General features: G+C 38.9%; 1 protein-coding gene across 1 annotated transcript in view; it reads right to left on the reverse strand.

The window, feature by feature from the left end:
• Positions 1–2,447: 2,447 nt before the first annotated feature.
• Positions 2,448–20,775, reverse strand: part of TLR3 (toll like receptor 3) — a 48,604-nt gene continuing 30,276 nt past the window's right edge. The window contains exons 4-5 of the mRNA XM_063458095.1: positions 16,171–18,002; positions 2,448–3,939 (exon numbers count right to left, since the gene is read on the reverse strand). Of these exons, the coding sequence (XP_063314165.1) occupies positions 3,711–3,939; positions 16,171–18,002 (2,061 nt within the window). The 3' untranslated portion in view covers positions 2,448–3,710. The remainder of the gene's footprint in view (positions 3,940–16,170; positions 18,003–20,775) is intronic.

The raw sequence follows: 20,775 nt of genomic DNA on the forward strand, positions 1-20,775 counted from the left end.
GCTGAAGAGGACATCATTGATGTGAGGAGGGAAGAGTCCAATGTAAAGGACTGCCTGCAAAATGTCCAAAAAAATACAACAAGCATTCTCCACGCACCTTGCTAAGCTGGAGGACCGGTCCAGACATAATAATCTGAAAAAAAGATGAGTATTTGAGTCCATCACTATGGAAGAATTGCCCCACTACCTGAGGTGACTAGTGGCATCGCTACTGCCACCGACACAAGACTAAAAAAGCTTGCTTTTGATGGCATGTTCCGCCTGCCAAAATCACCTAGGGCTTCATCGAATGCTGTGAGTGATATAGTACGCTGCTTCCTCGCTCAAGTTAAAGGATACTCCTCTCAGCTCTACAAAACCAAACACCTTACTCATTTAAAGGTACCATTTACCAAGACCTATCGAGGTCCATCTTGCAATGGAATGCTTCTTCCAACAACAAGCCAACTGAGAAATGCAGGAATAACTTACCGATGGACTGCTCCTCATGGTAACCTACAATAGGTCTTGCCCATCCTTGGCAAGGTGACAAGAGACCAAAGAGGAACACACACTTGGCACCCAACAACTGTAGTCCCCTTCACCCCATGGGACCAGCTGTCCTCGAGCACCAAGAAATGACAATCTCAGATCCCGAAGAGCAGAGGCGGTAATTGGCTTCTTAGGCAGGAGCTGAAAGATAGAGGTCCTCAATATGAGGCCTTGAAATGAACGGCAATGCTCCATATGATAGGGGTATGGCTTTACAACTAACCAACCCCTCTCCCATGACAACCTTACTAAAAGCTAGAGTCAGTCCAAGCCAATCTTGCTACTGTGTCATCACTATTACCCATAAACCAGGGCCAAAACACAAGGCTGATACAAATAACAAGTCATCTACTGACACTCACATCTTATTCTCCCATATATCCTACCCCACATAGGATACCTCAAATAAATATAGTATACAAATGTAAAAAACTTAAAAGTAGAACGTTAAACGATGGTAGCTGTATATTTTGGCTATTTAGTCCCTTTTAACAGCTACCATACTGCTTACAGTCCATTATTATTCGCTGTTTTAAAATAAATTTTAAAACATTCAGGTCTGATTACCTCAGTTTTCGCCTATTATTATCTAGCTAAGTTGCAGGCCTAACATAGATATAAGCACATGTCAATATACAGTCATATGGACAACATCCCTAGCCAGGCCATTGGTGATCTTGTAGTATTTCTTAGATTACCATGTAATTCCCTTATGATGACCTCAGTCTAAGCCACAATTAAGCCTGGTTTAGTATACTATACTATCAAAATGTGTACCCCACGTGACAGGCATAACACACGCTTACTATTATATTTGTTCAATGTCTGGCTCATGTAAGGATTTCTTGCCTATTGATTGATTTATATAAAAAGTGCAAGTCTCAACGTGACCTGTTATGTACATGCAAACTATTTTGTAGCATTATCTATCAATGTCATAGCATTATCATTATCTGCATATGTTCCTTTACATTCACTGTTAAAATAAAAAAAAATGAATATTTCAATATAGACTGAGATTTGATGGACGTCTATATGATTTAGGCTTTGATTTAATATTTTTGTATAAGCTTTTCAAATGATTTAATATTTATGGATACAATTTTAAAATGGTTTAATAATTTGAAGATATTAAATACTTTGACATTATATATATATATATATATATATATATATATATATATACACACACACACTATAGTTTAAACATTTTAAATATCTATCTAAAATATTCAATTTAAAAAGTTTTTCCAAAAATATTAAATAAAAACCTAAAAATCATATTGTGTAGTAACAATATGTTTAATAAAATCGCCAAATATAATTTTTTCAGGTGTTACGTTTAAAGGAACACGCCAAGAACTATACCCACAACAGCCTGTGACCCCCAATTAAAATCTGGATAAATAATTGCTTGCATGGTTTCATTTGCGGTATATCTAGTAAACTGTTTAAACATTTTCAATGAAGAGTTCCTTTAAAATGTTTCTGTTAAAACACAAATTTTTATTTGGAAAAAAAAATACAAAAAAAATAAAAAATGTGTTTCCATTGAATCCATTTACAGATTGTTAGATTTTTCCTTTTTTTTTTTAAGTTCCTAGCTTTAGGTTGTTTTGATGAGGCGAGCTTGCAAGCACTTACACTGCTCAGAGAGATTTCAAGCATTACATAAAAAAAAAAAATCAATTACGGTGGAGTTTTCAAGATGTGAATCGTTTTTTAACTGAAGAAATACAAGTATAACATAATAATTCAACATGATAATGCAAACTATACAAACAAGGAAAGTTTTCAAAGCAGTCTCACATGCACTGATCAATCGCCTGAGTATCAGTCCTGGAGCTGTAAGTGCAAGGCGATTTATGGAGTCACAGATTTCTTAAAAAAATCATAACAATTGTTTATTTGTATAACACAATTAAACTTGTCTAAAATTACTAAAACATTCAATAAAGTGGCATTACAAACCACAATCTGTATCTCCTTCAGTATTCAACTTTTCCCTGAATGTGATGACATAACTTATTCGAAGGGCATAGATACATTCCTCTCACCATACTTTAAAAGTGTACAACATTTTTGTTTAATTTAAGAAAACCAAAAAAAATATAAAAAAAATACAGCTTTTAACTTTTCAGCATCAATAGTTACATTGTCAGGGTTATTCACTCAAGAGATAATTCAGTGTGAATTTCAAATCTAAAGCCAGAGAAGCTTAACTGAAAATATAGCAGATTTAGAGAATTTTTCCATTCAGCTAATTTTACCTTAAATTTTTAATTTACCTTGAATTCTCACTTTACTGAAAAACCTTGTGCGTCTTAAATTAAACGTAAACACTCTCCATTATTGTAAATTGCACTGATCATAAACAAATCATAAACATTCTTTAACCAATTTGTTTTAGGCATAATTCCAGCGTCACTTATAACTTTAGAGCTGCTGTTTTAATGTTAGTCACCTGAATCGCTTAATATTGGGCACAGTTTCTCCTATTGGAGATTGTTTATATTGTTTAACACTGTACCACATTTTGGTTCACAGATCAAGTGAGAAAATGTAACCAGTAGAGAAAAATGGAGAGCACAAAAAAATCCATATTTATAGATTATATACTTTCTAAATATATAAATGAAGATGTGTTAGTCATTTCTCACTTCATCTGTGAAAAACGAAAAAAACCAAAACATTTAGTGGTTCTCTTCTAACCATCGGTCATCTATTTTCCCATAAATCATGTCTTTTTTTTGACACCACTAATGGAACTCCAAATGATGACACCAATTAAACTGTTAGTCGAATGTTTGTTTATATTGTTTCGTAATATGTCGTATGGCATTCCAGAGTTATGGAGTTTGGATGGCCCTTTGATCTCCCAAAATTCAGACAAATTGCAATTAATTTGAAACCAAATGTAAAAGTCTACCTCAAATAAATATAGTATACAAATGTAAAAAACTTAAAAGTAGAACGTTAAACGATGGTAGCTGTATATTTTGGCTAATACATTGATAACTAATTCACTAAATTCCTGAGGGCATAAGTCATTTTCCTAGCTTTCTGGCAATTTACAGTAATTGTTCCATACCTTACATAGCTTTCTGTTAAAATACATTTATTTTTTACAAACCTAAAATCTGTTAAGGCATAGTAACCACCATTTCTCTAAATGTGAATTATTTAACAAGGTTGCTTGATCCTAGGGCAATTTTTAGCTTTTCACGGAATGCGCTGGCCCGTTCTTTTTGAGCTGGCCAATTCAAGATGCAACGAGACTTAAACATCCCTTTTCTAAGCTGTATGCTGTTATTCAGTTTGTAATCCGGAATGTCATCAATGAAGATAAGTATTATGGAGTCACGGCTTTGTTCGATGACTTGCTGAAAAGCATGTTGAATCTTGAACCTTACAAACACAAATATGAATAGTTTAGCAGTATTCTGTGAAGCAACATTTTATACAATCAGCAAATGGTATACAGGCAAATCCAGCATAATAGAGTATAAATAAATTAAAAAAAAATAAAAAAAAACTCCTAATCTTAATTTAAAACAAAAAAAAACAAAAACCTTACACTCTGCTTTACAAATGGCACTTAGTACCACAAGTATACAGTGACTGTAGATCACTTATAGTAAATAGTAAAGAGTAAAGAGGTTGCTGTAAGCCTGTCAGTGTATAAGTCACTACTTGCACGTTAGCCCGAAGATTTGTCCGGCAATTTTAAAAACATTCAGGTGACAAAATTTTGTTCAAGTTGGTTGTTCCAATTCGACCAACACTTAACAATTCCTTAACAGTTTAGTATGGGGGAGGAAGTTTCAGGTTGGGTTAAGGTGGCAAATAGCTCAATCTTGGGAGAGGCACAGCTAGATTATACTCATAATATTGTAAAGCACTACGGAATCTGTTGGCGCTATATAAATGGCAATAATAATAATAATTATGGCTAACTAAAACAATGTGCCGTTTATGTTCTGTGTTAAATTCATACAACCTGCAGAGCTCTATAACACAATCATATGTACAGAATAAAACTGTGGAGCCCAGTTGTAGAACTAACTTAGACAGGGCACTGGTGCAAGAATTTTGTTTGGGCCCCCTCTATTGCAAAGATAGCTAGAAGATAGATCCTCATCTGTTGTACAACTCCCACACTGCTTTGGCAGCTGGAGATCTACCATTTGCCCATCCTTGCAGGGTTGTATTTAACGCCGAGCATTCTTTGTCTGTTTACATATAATCATGTTTTTCTATGAAGTATGTGTGAGTGAATGACACATGAAGCTACAAAGATACATATATCGAGCTATATAGACACACGGATAGACACTGGCACACAGACAGATAGACACAGGTACGCACATGCAGATACACAGACACAATGATACAATCACTGACACACATCCAGTCAGATACACACACTGACACGCATATACATAAATACAAACAATTACACATGTACAGATATACAGACAGATACAAACATTGAAACGCATAAAGATATGCACACTGACTAACATACAGATACACAGACACAAAATGACACATAAAAGTAAAAAGTACACATTTTTAGAGTACAGTAAAGAGTAAAGTACACACTCTTTCATTCCTTTTGGGTGCAGGAGAGTGGCTTCTGCTGGCTGAGGCTGTTGAGAGTTAGGAGCTGGCTCTCCCAATTTGCACAACCTTTGCCTTGCCCTTCTCCTCTGTCTCGCCCAGGCAGCTCGATAATGTTAGATGAGAAGGGACTGCCTCTCACTTCTTCCCAAAGCTGCCATTATTAATGGGGCCTGATCGTGCTGTTAAAAGGCCGCAGCACATGACCATGCCTCTGAAGATACATGCCTATTGGGTGAACCTAAATGCATGAGTCACCTGATGAGCCACCTCAGTGTGCCACTGGCGGAGCTCTATAATACACTCATATATACAGCACATTATTTCAAATCTCTATAATACACTTGTGCATTGCACATTACCGTGGAACTCTATAATACAGTTATACACACTGCATATTACACCCAGTGGCGGCTCTAGACTTTGTGAAGCCTTAAGCAAAATTTAAACATGAGGCCCGGCACCCAAAGTGAAAAAAATAGGGTGTGGATTGTGTGTGTGTGTGTGTGTGTGTGTATGGAGCTGTAGTTTTAATAAAGGGTGGGATTACAGAGCTGGCTACAGAAAGCTAGTCTCTGTATTCATTGTTCAGAGGCTTGCAATTTCAGAGCTCTCTGTGCCACTGCATTGTGAGCTCTATGACAGTAGTTCTAGCATATCTTGCAAACAAAATGAATTTGCAATAAACAAATTGAATTTGCAATTATGATAATTGTTTATACACAATTAGAGGGCATGGTTGCATAGCCTGGCAGTCTTGTATACATACGTGATAGTGTGCACTGGGTGATGGAAACAAATATGAAAGTTTCGATTGGGCTTTTAATGTGTGTGCATATATATATACAGTGTGTGCGAGAGGGTAGCGCTGTTGGAAGGGGTGCCAGTGACAGTGTGTGGGAGGGGATGACTATGTCTGGGGGATTGACAGTTTGTGATAGGGGTGACATTGTGTGGGATTCTGTACACTCTTTACAGCCGACATGTGAGTGTGTCCTTGGAATCTCCAGGTGTGTCTGGCTTGTCAACTGGATATTGAGAATCGAGCTTCTCGGCCACTCGCAGATCCACACGATTGCGTCAGTAGAGAGTTCCTTCGATATCCACAAGATAGTGGATGGTGCAACCTTTTGCAGACAGGTTGTCATTCTCCAGCGACCTGTTCAATCTCCAGGAAGCGGTTTCATACGGATTTGTTCCCCAATATTCAGTTCAGGTAAATCCCTAGCAGATGAGTCATATCTTGCCTTGAACACGTGTCTCTTAAGTCGTAACTTTTCTGGTACACCTTGTATCACAGAGGGTTTAAGTAGCTTGTTGGCTACTGGTAAGGAGGTCTTTAATCTCCTTGACAGCAGTCTCTGTGCCGGACTACTATCCATACCCTCGGTTGGAGTGTTTCTCCAATGTAAGATGGCTTTCCATGGGTCTTTACCATCACTTAGCTTTTTTGCACAAATTCTTCACTATTTTCATAGCAGATTCAGCTTTGCCATTAGCTTGTGGATGATGTGGTGAAGATGTCACATGCGCAAACTCCCATTCAGTAGCAAATTTCCTAAACTGTAAGCTTGCAAACTGAGGACCATTATCAGAAATCACTTTAGTTGGTTGACCATGATGTGCAAATTGCGCCTTGCATCTCTTAATTGTAGTTTCAGTGGACAGGTCAGGGAGCAGTTCAATTTCCCAGAGGTGTGGAGTAATGATCGACTAAGAGCAGGTACTCTTTTCCAGCATAGTTGAATAAGTCCATGCTGACAATCTGCCAAGGACATGTAGGTATCTCATGTGACATTACGATAGTCTGCTTGATTAACTTCGGCAAAGAAATTCTGTTCCTGCTGCAGCAAGCAAACTGCAAGATGCTCATGCTCACCTCCAGGTGCCAAGTGTTCCGTTGTAGCTCTGCTTAGGGTGTCACTGATGTACATTTCACATCCTGGCTTGTACACAACATTGACATTGTAATTCTGCAATGTAAGCATCATGCTCTGCAATGCTTTGGAGCAAATAAAAGCGGCTTCTTGAATATGGCTATTAGCGGTTTGTGATCAGTTTCAGCTATGATTGCATTCCGGCCATAGAGATAATGATGGAAACGCTGACCGGCAAAAACAATTCTTAAACATTCCTTTTCAATTTGAGTATAATTTTGCTCAGCTGAAGAGAGTGCTCTGGACGCAAATGCAACTGGCTGACCTTCTTGCAATAGACAACATCCTTGGCTTTGTACCATAGAGTAAGTTGCATGTAAACCAAACATAACATCCATAACAGTTGTTAAAAAAAAAAAAAAAAAAGTGTTACAGAAATTAAATATTCCCTAGTCACTCAGGATCCACCAGTGTGACCCTTACTGTGTAATAGAGACCCCATGTCATGGTTCTGATCAGGTCAGACAAGAGACTTATGCCGGGATTGACTTCAGGTAGTTCATTTGAGTTATTAGACATGGTTAGACAAAGGTAACAATAAGAATCTGAGGGTAGGGAATCTTGCCTAGGGTCATGTGAAGTCGTGTGGTGCGTTGGTGTAACGTATGAGTGGCAAGCAGGCTCGCCTGTTCTTTGTGGCAGATGTTGCGTGAGTCCTGACTTATGGTAGCCTCATTTCGCATTAGGCTAAGGAGGTTGTGAAAGTGGCTTCTGCTTTGAAAAGTAGGTACGCCACATCTCGGCAATTGATGGGCTCAGTTTCCCAATTTTCAGTTGGTTCCACATGCGGAGTTCATAGTCCACTGTTGTCGACAACAAAGTTGTAATTTCTTGGATTGAGGGAAGAGCAGAGGTCTTCCAGTTTCTAGCTATTAGAGTGGAGACTGTGCTCAATATAAGATATATCATTTTTTTTGCTGGTTTGGGGGTGGGCATCAGGGAGTGACCGTAAGAGTATTGTTTTTGGTTTGTGAGGCAGGGTACATTCTATAGTTTCTTGCAGGTCCACCACACATGTAACATTGTGCCTCTGTGGGAATTGCAACGCCAGCATATGTCCGTAGTCTCGGGGTATATGGAGTGCAATCGGGAGGGTACCATGTACCACCTATACAGGGAGTGCAGAATTATTAGGCAAATTAGTATTTTGACCACATCATCCTCTTTATGCATGTTGTCTTACTCCAAGCTGTATAGGCTCGAAAGCCTACTACCAATTAAGCATATTAGGTGATGTGCATCTCTGTAATGAGAAGGGGTGTGGTCTAATGACATCAACACCCTATATCAGGTGTGCATAATTATTAGGCAACTTCCTTTCCTTTGGCAAAATGGGTCAAAAGAAGGACTTTACAGGCTCAGAAAAGTCAAAAATAGTGAGATATCTTGCAGAGGGATGCAGCACCATTAAAATTGCAAAGCTTCTGAAGCGTGATCATCGAACAATCAAGCGTTTCATTCAAAATAGTCAACAGGGTCGCAAGAAGCGTGTGGAAAAACCAAGGCGCAAAATAACTGCCCATGAACTGAGTCAAGCGTGCAGCTGCCAAGATGCCACTTGCCACCAGTTTGGCCTTATTTCAGAGCTGCAACATCACTGGAGTGCCCAAAAGCACAAGGTGTGCAATACTCAGAGACATGGCCAAGGTAAGAAAGGCTGAAAGACGACCACCACTGAACAAAACACACAAGCTGAAACGTCAAGACTGGGCCGAGAAATATCTCAAGACTGATTTTTCTAAGGTTTTATGGACTGATGAAATGAGAGTGAGTCTTGATGGGCCAGATGGATGGGCCCGTGGCTGGATTGCTAAAGGGCAGAGAGCTCCAGTCCGACTCAGACGCCAGCAAGGTGGAGGTGGAGTACTGGTTTGGGCTGGTATCATCAAAGATGAGCTTGTGGGGCCTTTTCGGGTTGAGGATGGAGTCAAGCTCAACTCCCAGTCCTACTGCCAGTTTCTGGAAGACACCTTCTTCAAGCAGTGGTACAGGAAGAAGTCTGCATCCTTCAAGAAAAACATGATTTTCATGCAGGACGATGCTCCATCACACGCGTCCAAGTACTCCACAGCGTGGCTGGCAAGAAAGGGTATAAAAGGGTATAAAAATCTAATGACATGGCCTCCTTGTTCACCTGATCTGAACCCCATTGAGAACCTGTGGTCCATCATCAAATGTGAGATTTACAAGGAGGGAAAACAGTACACCTCTCTGAACAGTGTCTGTTAGAATCATACCCCTTTTCTATATATCTTTGTTTAATAATTTTAGATTGAGTTTTGAAGGTTTCTATGTCTGAACAATTACGTCTTAATCGTGTTAAAAGTCCTTTTGGGATATTCTTTAACCACATAGGATGATGTAGACTGGTGTGGTCTATGGCAGTGTTACAGTCAGTGTTTTTGAAATAAGTTTTTGTATGCAAGATGTTATTTTCTATATAAACCGTCAAGTCCAGAAAATCTATCTGTGTGGAATGACAAGTAGAAGTGACAAGTGACAAGTAGACAAGAATGACAAGTAGAACTGCTCCCTGTCTAAAAAATCTTCCTGTTGTTTATATGTATGATTGTAGTTTCGTGAAAAAGGTTTGCGTGAAGAGGATTTTTGCCCATGATTTAAAAACTATTGAAGAAGCAGAATCTTCTTTAATTAACAGCGACCGCAATCAACTACTTGCATCAAACAAAAATAAAAACAAAAGGAACGAAGAGCAAAATAAATTTAATTTTGCTTTTATCACTAGATATCACTCTCAAGCCCGGGAGATTAAAAATATTATCAATCGGCACTGGCACATTTTAAAGAAAGATATTTGTCTTAATAACATTTTGCCAAATAATCCGACTATAATCTACAAAAAAGCAGACAATCTAAAAAATAAATTAGCTCCCAGTATTCTTCCTAACGATAAAAGAAGTATTTCCTCCAATCCTACACAAATTTTTTCTAATCAAATATTAAAAGGTTTTTTCAAATGTGGAAAATGCTCCACATGTTTTTTTCAAAAAAAGAACACAGATACATTTTTGGGAACTTATACTCAACAAACTTACCAAATTAATACATTTATCCAATGCTCCACTACACATGTAGTCTATTTACTACAATGCGGTTGCGGAGTGCAATATATTGGTCGGACGATCAGAAAATTACATGTGAGGCTATTGGAACATTTTAAAAATATAAGAAATAAAAAATTAGAACATAGTGTATCTAGACATTGTGTTCAGTGTCCCCAGTTCCAATGGAACACACTGCTAGTTATTGGGATAGATAAAGTAGAAAAACATTGGAGAGGAGGCAATATTGAAACTTTATTAAATACTAAGGAGGCTCAATGGATCTTCAATCTGAAAACTTTAAAATTTGGTTTAAACCAAGAAATAGATCTAACAGGATTAATCTAAGAATAATATATTATTTACATATTTTCTAAAATTTTTTAAAATATCTCTCTTTTCTCTCTCTTACGTACCCTCATTACCCTCGTTCTTCATATGTGTATATTGTCTATATTGGATGATTAATTGTGGTTTCTCATTTCAGAAATACTTCCTATTTATTGGTTGAGGCTTTATTACATTTGTTTTAAATTGTAAGACTTTGAGCAATTTTGAAGTGATTTGTATCATCTGTATATATCTTTAAATATTAAACAGATTCTCTTTTCATAATTTACTTCATATTCAAATATTTCTTCATATTCAATTTTTCAAATTCTTCTTTGCTTTTAAAAAAATCCCCACCTTCTAATAAACTTGATGGGCTTTCATACTTGTAATATGCAACACATATACCTTTAAATATACCTCTAAATATCAATTGTATCTTTAAAGATATAATTTTTCTACCATATCTAAATTTTCATATTTAAATTTTTTTTATATACCAATTCTTACAAGAATTCGTTTGAATCTACTTACAGATAGCACTATATTGTATTACATGATACTGAATATATAGATACACATCATTGCAAATATGCCCAATGTCCAATCTATTCTGTTTATTGTATAACTCTGTTATATATAAGGTCCTTTTGACAGATAAATATGACCTATATTTGTTCCATGCCTTTATGTCAATACTATTGCTGCTATCTAAGCTGTCATTTTCAAAAGAAATAGTTTTTTCAATGTATTCGTCAAACCGGAAGTGACGTCATGCGGAAGTAACATGCGTTCCACAGTGGAACGCACGCCAACACCGGCGGTCATTTGGAGAATTATCAGACGGATATTTAAGAAGACTCCTACTCCTACCACAGCTACACATCCCTGAGGAAGTCCAGAGAAGGACGAAACGCGTTGGAATTGTTTTATTTTCGTTTTTAAACCGAACTTTTGTTTGCAATTTGTTTGGTGCTGCTACTGCTGTTCCTGATCTTATATCCTGTATCCTGATTGGTCCAGTTGCTGCTTACCTATACCACCCAGTGTGGAGACATGCTGTTTTTACTTTGATACACTGTAAGTGCAATATATACAAATAAATTGCTATTTTTATACAATCTGCACTATCTATTTTCTCTTCTCTGTTTGGAGTGTATTAGAAGATTTGTCTCTCATATCATCCAGTTTTCTACCACACATACTGCTCAGTGGTCTTTAACAATATTACCCTATGTGCTGTTTATATATATTTTTGCAGATACCATTTTGAGTTTTTATATTTCTACATATCTTCAGCTGGTATTATATTTATTTATATATTATCACTTTTGGTGATTCACATCATTTTTGTATCCCTCACATTATTTTGTACCTTTGGTTTTCTCTCTTTTCCTCCTTGTTTTATGTGTCTGAAGAGCAGGGCTTTAGGAACCCTGGGGAACCCTGGGGTGCTTTCCACTCCAGCTGAAACGAAGGAGAATTGCTTGCAGGCTCATCAAGTAGCTCTGTGGGATCTTGATTTGCAGGGACCGGAAAAGATACAGGATTTTGGGAAGTATTGCCATTTTGATAGCAGCTATCCTTCCGACCCATGATAAGAATAGATTTTTCCAGCTGTGTAGCTGTTTTTCAATTTCCCGTAGTAGTTTTGTATAGTTCGCTGTGAAGAGATCAGTGGGTTTGTTGGTTATCCTGATGCCTAGGAACGTTAGATGATCAACTCTCCAGTCGTATTCGTGGGCCGATTTTAGGATGTCTTCAGTGGCTCTTGGTACATTGAGGCACATCGCTTGTGTTTTGGTGATATTGAGTTAGTAGTAGGATTGTTGACTGTATGTGTGTAATTCTTTGTGTAATGATGGGAGAAATGAGTGGTTGGGTTCATTACATATCTGCGTGGGCTGCATTACTTTTTGTCCGGAATGTGTGTTTAGGAATTGTGTTCTTGTTTGTACTTGTTTTAGCGCCAGTAGTTTCGTAGCTTTGTTGCCCATCGAGTAGGAAGTGGCTTTGAGTTTTTTAACGCTGCAGTTGCCTTGCGGAGATGTATGTCGTTGATTTCATCGTGTGTGCTTTGTATTTGTTGTTGGAGTGCCTTTGTGGGGTTTGCTTGATTCGATCTATGAAGGTCCTGAGCTCTTTTGAGGAGAGTGAGCAATGTGGTATGGTTAATCTTTTTAAGATATGCCGCTCTGCCTATCAGGATTCCTCGGATATATTTACTTTGCTTAACCTAATTATCTCCCAGGCACAAAATATAAAACATACAAAATATAAAACACCCCAAAATACATATAACATACATAGGAACCCCCACAAGTATTATATCCCCATGTAGCCTGGATCTGAGCGCCCAACATATCCAAATAGAGCTCAGATCCCACAAACACTACCGAATCACCACTGGGGTAAAGTTTTGACCGACCGCACATGTGGCACCTGCCCAAATTAGTTCCAAAGAAATAGTGGTAGCGGTCGGTCACCTTCGGGAGTTCCAAAATGAATCAAAAGTCGAATGGTTCCCCTGGCTCATGAGTAGCGATTGTTCCCCTTGGTCGTGCGAACAATCCTACCGAGCAGTGCTCTTCTGGCTTGTCAGGAAAAGAAGCAAACGCTCGTACCTAATCACCGATGTTCGAGGAGTCAAGTGTTTGCTTTAGAGTTCCAGACACTTAACGACCAAGTACCGCTGCCTGCTTTCGGGAGACAAGATGCTTGCCGTTTTCCAGTGCACGTGTTGTTCGGTTATACGAACGGTGGCCACAAAGAGAGAGCACTTAACTTTGTGTTTTTCTTTGAAGTTAAATGAGCCAGGGGGGTGGTCGGTGTTTTGTAGGCCAATCTAACGAATGCAGGGAAAATAACTGGGACAAATTACAGGGGTTTGTCCCATTGATCCCCCCAGTTCCATGGTACGGCATACCCGCCTAGACCCCAACAGGTTGGCTTGGGATATCCAGGAGGATAAATTAAGGCTCCAATTTGTTTTGCCGGGATAATCCATCTGCATTGCCATTCTGTTTGCCTGACCTGTATTGCATGATAAAATTGTAGGGTTGAAGGGCCAGGCTCCAGTGCAGAAGTCGAGGGTTATCCCCGGCTATCCTGTTCAACCAGAGAGTGGGGTAGGCAATCTACCGAATGCAGGGAAAATAATTGGGACAAGGGAAATTCCAGGGGTTTGTCACAATATAAATGCATATTAATTTAAAAAATGCTAATTTTCATATACTACATTGGAGAGGCTTAATATGTATGTTAGACATATTTGAGTATAAATGTCTGATCATCTTGTAATGTACAGTGGTACCTCGGTTTATGAATTAAATGCCTTCTCTTATTGAGAAAAATTTGTAAACCGAAACGCAGTTTCCCATCGGAATGCACTGAAAACCAATTAATCTGTTCTGGAGGTCAGAAAAAAAGTCAAAATGAGCTGGCATGGAAACCAACCCACAATGCAGAACACACAGTAAAAGGCATGCAAACAAAAAAATAATATATAAAAACACCCCTGCATTCAAAAACCAAGACTACAAATAAATGCATGCTTGCATTCAAATGGCAACACTACATATAACACATCCCTACATTCACACACTACATACTGCATATAAAAACATGCTTACATTCAAATATACAAACACTGCTCAGTGCTAAATACAATCCGCAAGTGTGGGAAAATGGTAGATTCCCAGCTGTCAAAGCATTGTGGGAGAAGTATGACAGATAGGGATCTACCTTTTATCCACCCTTGCAATAAGGGGGCACAAAACAATTCATGCATTAGGGCCCTCTGTACGTTAGTTCAGTCACTGATTAAATCAATGCTTTCCTACAGGGCTACCAAGTGACCAAGTTTTACTTTTAAGCTCAGATGACCCATCAAAGTCTTATCCAGAGATTCCAACAATTTCATTAAATTCATGTTGCATGGGCTCCACTGAGTCATTTAAGTAACTTGAATATGTTGCTCTACAATACTAGATGAGCTAGGTTTATTCAATGTGCTGTAAATCATATTTCCTATGATCTACATGGCTCCACTAAATATGAACAGTAATGAATGTTTTGGCAATGCTTGTGTTTTTCTTACAACACAATGCTTTACTCAGCACCTCTTGTGTTCAGTGGTTAAATAATATATATCTGATATTTAAATGTAGAATCCTTTCTCATATTTCAGTATGTGCGTTATTGTTTAAAGCTATGGTAAGCAAAAACAAGAGAGTAGGTGTATTGATAAATTGCTCTTGGGATGTGAAATGTAAGCATAGTATAGTGACTTTCCTTTAAAGGAACATTATAGCGTTAGCGATATAAACCTGTATTCTGAATGCTATAATGTCTTTGTTCTAGTTCTGCACCGGTGCCCCTCCCCCCCCCCATTTGCAATAAAATTAAAAAACTATTTTACTTACCTTTTTCCTGCACTCTCTCACTGCTCCCTCATTGCTGCTTACCCCTTCACCTCATGTGGCATCAATAAGGAGGCATGACCCCCTCTGCGATGGTCCAATCCAATGTCCCTAATAGAGGAGCATTAGGGTCCTAATGTGCATGCGCATCAAGTACTGCATGTGCACGTGCATGGAATCTTAGACTAGGAAAGTATTGATTCAATTATTTTTTTATGGTCTGTGCAATGGAAGAGCCTCTATGTGGGCTGCAAAAAAAAAAGTTTGACCTAGACCAACACAAACTAAAATTACTTGTATTATTCTCATGCAAACAATATGTAATCCTGGGTACATGTATATAATTTACTTAATAGTTTCACTTCAAGTTTCTTACTATCCCCCCCATTTTAATTCACAGCCTTTTGCAGCCCCGCTCTCCCACTTTAATACACTGCCCCCCCCACTCTAATACACTGCCCCACGTCCCTTCCCCCAATTTAATGCATTGTCCCTCTCCCGCCACTCTAATACACTACACTCGGTATTCCGGTAAGCCAGTCTGGCCCTAGGGGCCGCACAGATACTCATTGTGGGGGACGCATGTTTGACATGCTTGCTCTAGTGGCTGTCATACTGAGGAGGACTTATCTCTGTAAAGTAAAAATTGCAGCATCTTAAAAGCTGTAATGTTTTACATTGCAGGGTTAAGGGGATAGAGACACTGCACCCAGAGCACTTAATTGAGATGAAGTGGTCTGGGTGACTACAGCGTTCCTTTTAGAGGCATGCATTTAAACACTGGGATCATGATTGGGTGCACGAGATAACCAAGTTACATTGATATGGCTAACAAGCAATAACCCCCTGCTCCATGTGTTTCTCACATAAAAGACAGGTATGGATTTACATTTAGGTCCAACGAGAAATGTACTTGAAAGGTGGTGTTCCGCTAAGTAATACCTCAACCTCTCTCACAAGTCTTTGCACTGTTTTAATTACAATTTTGAGGCTCTTTAGAAAGTTGCCTATGGAAATTCACCCATTACAAGATAGTATATCTTGTCAATTTACTTACCTTAATTTACCTTTTATAGCAAGCAATATATCTGGTTATGTTTCTCTTTGCTTAGATCTCCCAATTAACCCGTTAAGATGGAATATTAAAACTAAAAGCATTGTGTCTGAAACACAACCTGTATTTTTCAGTGAGGTAATGTTGTATGAAACTAGTGGTTCTCCAATTAAGATATATTTGAAAAAAAATAAACTATAAATGAAGCTTACCTCCTGCACCAAGGATCATCCAGGAAGTACTCCGTTATCACAAATATGATTTTTCTACTTTTTCTTATACTGTTGACAATCTCTGTAAGTTGTGATTTTCCACCTTCAAAATCTCTTTCCTCAAAGCAGAACTGAAAGGGAAAGACTTTGTCCTCTTCAAGTGGTATCAAATTGTTGTCAACCCATGGCATATCCTTTTTGGCATGAATTATATAAGCATCATAACGAAAGTTCTCTCTTTTTCGATCAATTTCTTTAAAGCCAAGAATTCTATTCATGGAAACATTCCAATAAAATTGTATTCTCCACCCTTGGAAATTTATCACAAAAACTATAAGTATAAAAGAGACTGTCAACGTGAATGTGAATATAAAACACATTTTTAAAGGTCCTGTATCCTTACAGGGCGAGTTGTCAAAGAGTTCAACAGAAATTCCATGATATTTGCGTGGTGTATTACATATATATTGAGTTTCCAAGCCTGGTATAGTAGCATTAGTTGTATTAATCCAATTTACAAACCAAGCTATGCTTTCACAAGTACAATCAAAAGGATTTCCACTCATGTCTAATATTTTAATGCTACTGAAAACTATTTCATACATTTGTCTTTCAACTGATGTTATGAGATTTTTATGCAAATCTAACTGATAAATAGATATTTGATCATCAAATAAAGATTTGGGAAGAATATATACATTGTTTTCTCCCAAGTTCAATATCCTTAAGTTTGACAGTCCTTGAAAAGCTGATGGAGGTATTTCATCAAAGCCATTAGATAACAGGTCGAGTATTTCTAAATTATGTAATCCTTTTAGAAACAAAACTGGGCCTCCTGGGTTAGCGTTTTTCCATAATCGAGCCAGGTTGTTGTGCTGTAGATTGAGAATTCTGAGACTGGAAAGATCTTTGAATTGGTTTTCCTCTATGTTTGCAATATTGTTGTTGCCCAGATCCAATTGGGTTAGATTTTGTAGGCCTTTAAAAGGAGATGGTTTGAGATCTCTAAATGTAAGTTTAGTTTTTCTGAGGTTTAACTTCTTAAGACTTGGAATTGAACTAAAGGAATTACGTGTCAGTGTTATGTGATTGTTGTAAGATAAGTATATCAGTATGATTTGGAAGAGACCTAAAAATTCATCTCCAGTAAGTTCCTGGTCGATTCTGTTAAAACCCAAATCAAGGACTTGAAGATGTCTTAGACCAGAAAATGCTCCATATTCTAATTTTGCAATCCCAGCATCCGAGATATTTAATTCCAGCAAAGGAGACTTTGAAAGGGATATAAATGTTTTATTTGTAACAATCTCCAAATTTATGGAGCACCTTACCATGCTCAAATTCTTCAGACTTGTGAGCCCCGTAAAAGTATTTTCTGTAAAGATCAAATTTTTGTTGCCTTCTATATTGAGGTATTCAAGGTTCTTTAACCACTGAAAGGACAGGTCATCAATTTTTGATTCTTTCAAAGTGTTTTTTAAATTCAAAGTCTTCAATCCCGACAAACCATGAAAAGTGTATTGATTTAAAACCGTAACTTGGTTACTTTCCAAATTTAAAATCTCTAAATGAGGGAGGTGGACAAATGCGTCTTTATCTATCTGGGACATGCTGTTTTTAGAGATGTCCAAATATGTCAGATTTGTGTCTGATAATCCACTAAATGTTGTATTATGTACTTTTGACAGTTGTACATTAATTAATAACAGCATCTGGATTCCGGTGCCTCCTAATTGTGAACAAACTAGCTCAACAAGTTTAGGGCCCAGCTGCATATCCACCATTATAAGGGCCTGAAGATTTCTTAGCACACGAAAAAAGTTTGGATTCACCTAAACAAAAAACAGAAAGAAAGTAAATATATTAAAACTAAACAGCTGCACACGTATAATTAACCCGTTTATTCCTAGTAATATGCATTCCTGAACAGCAGAGGTCTGCTTCCATACTCCTAAATTGATATTTCTGTAAATTATTTAAATTAATTTTTTTTAGGATGATCTTATAGGAATTTGTTAGGCTTAGACTTAGAGTTAAACATTGTAACCCCGCTTTCATATCTCTGCATGTCCTATAGTGACCACAAATAATAAACCAAGGATAGAAAGCCTTTGTTTGTTCGGCAAAAGGGTTAACAACATTTCACTACATCTGAATCCTGCAAAACTATCCTTAAAAAAAACCAAAAAACATTTTATATGAATATTGAGGAGGGAACTAATTCATTGTTGCAGAGGGGATACACTTTTCATTACGAAAATCACCTTTTTGTTTTATTTGTTTTTGGTCAGATCATTTCGCAACTGATAGAAACCAGAGGAACCAGCCTCTTGCATATCTATAGTGCTTATGATGCTTGTAGTGTCCATTTAATATATAAATGTTTCTCTTTCAAAACGTCTCTATCAATGTGTATTAACAGGGCCGGCGTGTCTTATAGGCGACTTAGGCAGTCGCCTAGGGTGCACTGGCCTGGGGTGCGCTAAATTTAGGTGACCGGCAGGAGGGAAGCGCACAGCAGTGAGTGAGCGCTTACCTTCAGTCTGCCGGCGGCCGGGTACAGGAAACAGAAGTTCCTGTCCCGCGGTCCGCGCCACCGGCCACACTACATAGTTAGGAGGCTAAACAGGGAAGGAGGAGGGGAAGGACCACTAAGGGGGGGGGGGAGACCGGAGAGGGCCACTAGAGGGTGGGGGGAGGAGGAAGGACCACTAAAGGGGCGGGGGACTGGAAAGGACCACTAGAGGAGGAGGAGGGAGGACAACTAATGGGGGGGGAGGAAGGACCACTAACGGGGGAGAGGGGGCTGGAGAGGAGCACTAAGGGTGGTGGGGAAGGAGGGGAAGGACCACTAAAGGGGAGAGGGAGGACCACTAAGGGGGGAGGAGGGGAAGGACCACTTTGCGGGGGGGGGAGGAGGCTCAATAAGGGGTTGTGGAGAGGGAAGATCACTAAGGGGGGGGGGACCACTAAGGGTGGGAGAGGGGGCTGGAGAGGACCACTCGAGGGGGGAGAGGGAGGTCCACTAAGAGGTCCGGGAAGAGGGAGGACCACTAAGCGAGGGAGAGAGGAAGGACCACTAAGGAGGGAGTGAGAACACCACTAAGAGGGGAGAGTGGGGAGTGAGAGGACCACCAAGGGGGAACTGGAGAGGGACAGGGGGCCAAGGGACAGCACTAAGGGACAGGAGGGGAGGAGAGAGCACTAAGGGACAAGATGGGAGAACACTGAGGGACAGGAGGGAAGGGGAGATCACCAATTGACAGGAGGGGAGAGCACTATATAAAAAATTAAAATAAAGAGCTGCTCCCCTCTCAGTTCCTATCCTACCCCACAAACCCTCTAGCTTACACTATACAAATACACAATGCATCTTTACACATACACAGAAGCATACAATGCATCCCTACAAAGACACAGAAACATACAATGCATCCCTTACACGCGCACACACACATTGATTCTCTTACACACACAGAAACAAAATGAATCTCTTACACACACTCAATGCACCCCTTACAGACACACACTGCATTAAATTACATACACAGAAACACACCTTGCATCCCTTACACACACCCAAAAAACATACAATGCATTCCTTACACACAAACACACTCTGCATCCCCTATACACACACTACATCCCTTTCACAAAGTGGTATCCCTATACACTACATTCCATAAGAACACACACACATAACATCCTCTGCAATAACACATAACACATCCCCTACACACATACACTCCACTCCCTGTGAGAGAACTCATGGGTGGGCCATGTAGGTGGATTTATAGGTGGGCCTTGTAGGCATACTCACAATCAGGCCCTGGGGGCCCAGACCTTGAGATGTGTAAGGGGCCCCAAAAATGGAGCTGCTTCCGTTCATTAATTGTTGTGAGCACTGTTACAAACAGTCTACAGAGAGCCTCTTCTACACCAGACCTGTGAAGGCAAACTGCAGCCTGAGCCCATCATCATCCTCTTGTCCTCATCTGGTGGTAAGTAGGCAATCCAATATATTATTAGTGACACTAATCTCTAATTAACCTCACATTAAAGGGCCACTATAGTCACCAGAAGTACTACAGCTCAATGTAGTGGTTCTGGTGTCTATAGCCTGTGCCTGTAGGCTTTTTAATGTAAACCCACTGCCTTTTCAGATAAAAGACACTTTGTGCAGAACTGGTGTTGGCCCATATGGCATGGGCGGGGCATTGTGATGTCACATGGTGGGCAGGACATATGGGGAGGGGGAATTTTCTTTTGCCTAGGGCAGCAAAACTCCTTGCATCGGCCCTGTGTATGAAAATAACATGACAATGCCCATTAAGGCCCCTTTTTTATGGCTGGTGCAACCATAAGGTGGCAAAGGTGATTTAAGGTGCACCAGTCTGGGGGTAACCGGTAGAAAGAAGTGCACAGAGCTCCCACTCCTGCAAATTACTCTAGATAGTGAGGCCTTACTCACAGAGATAGAGGATCTTTTCCTTTTACCGAGTTTGTGTCAAATATTAAAAAAAATTTAAACAAATTCAAAATTCAAAAATAAATAACATTTTAAATTGGGGGAATAATAAAAAGAAACTAAACAATAAAATAATT

This window comes from Pelobates fuscus, chromosome 6 (genome assembly GCF_036172605.1).
Source record: "Pelobates fuscus isolate aPelFus1 chromosome 6, aPelFus1.pri, whole genome shotgun sequence".
Lineage (NCBI taxonomy): Eukaryota > Metazoa > Chordata > Amphibia > Anura > Pelobatidae > Pelobates > Pelobates fuscus.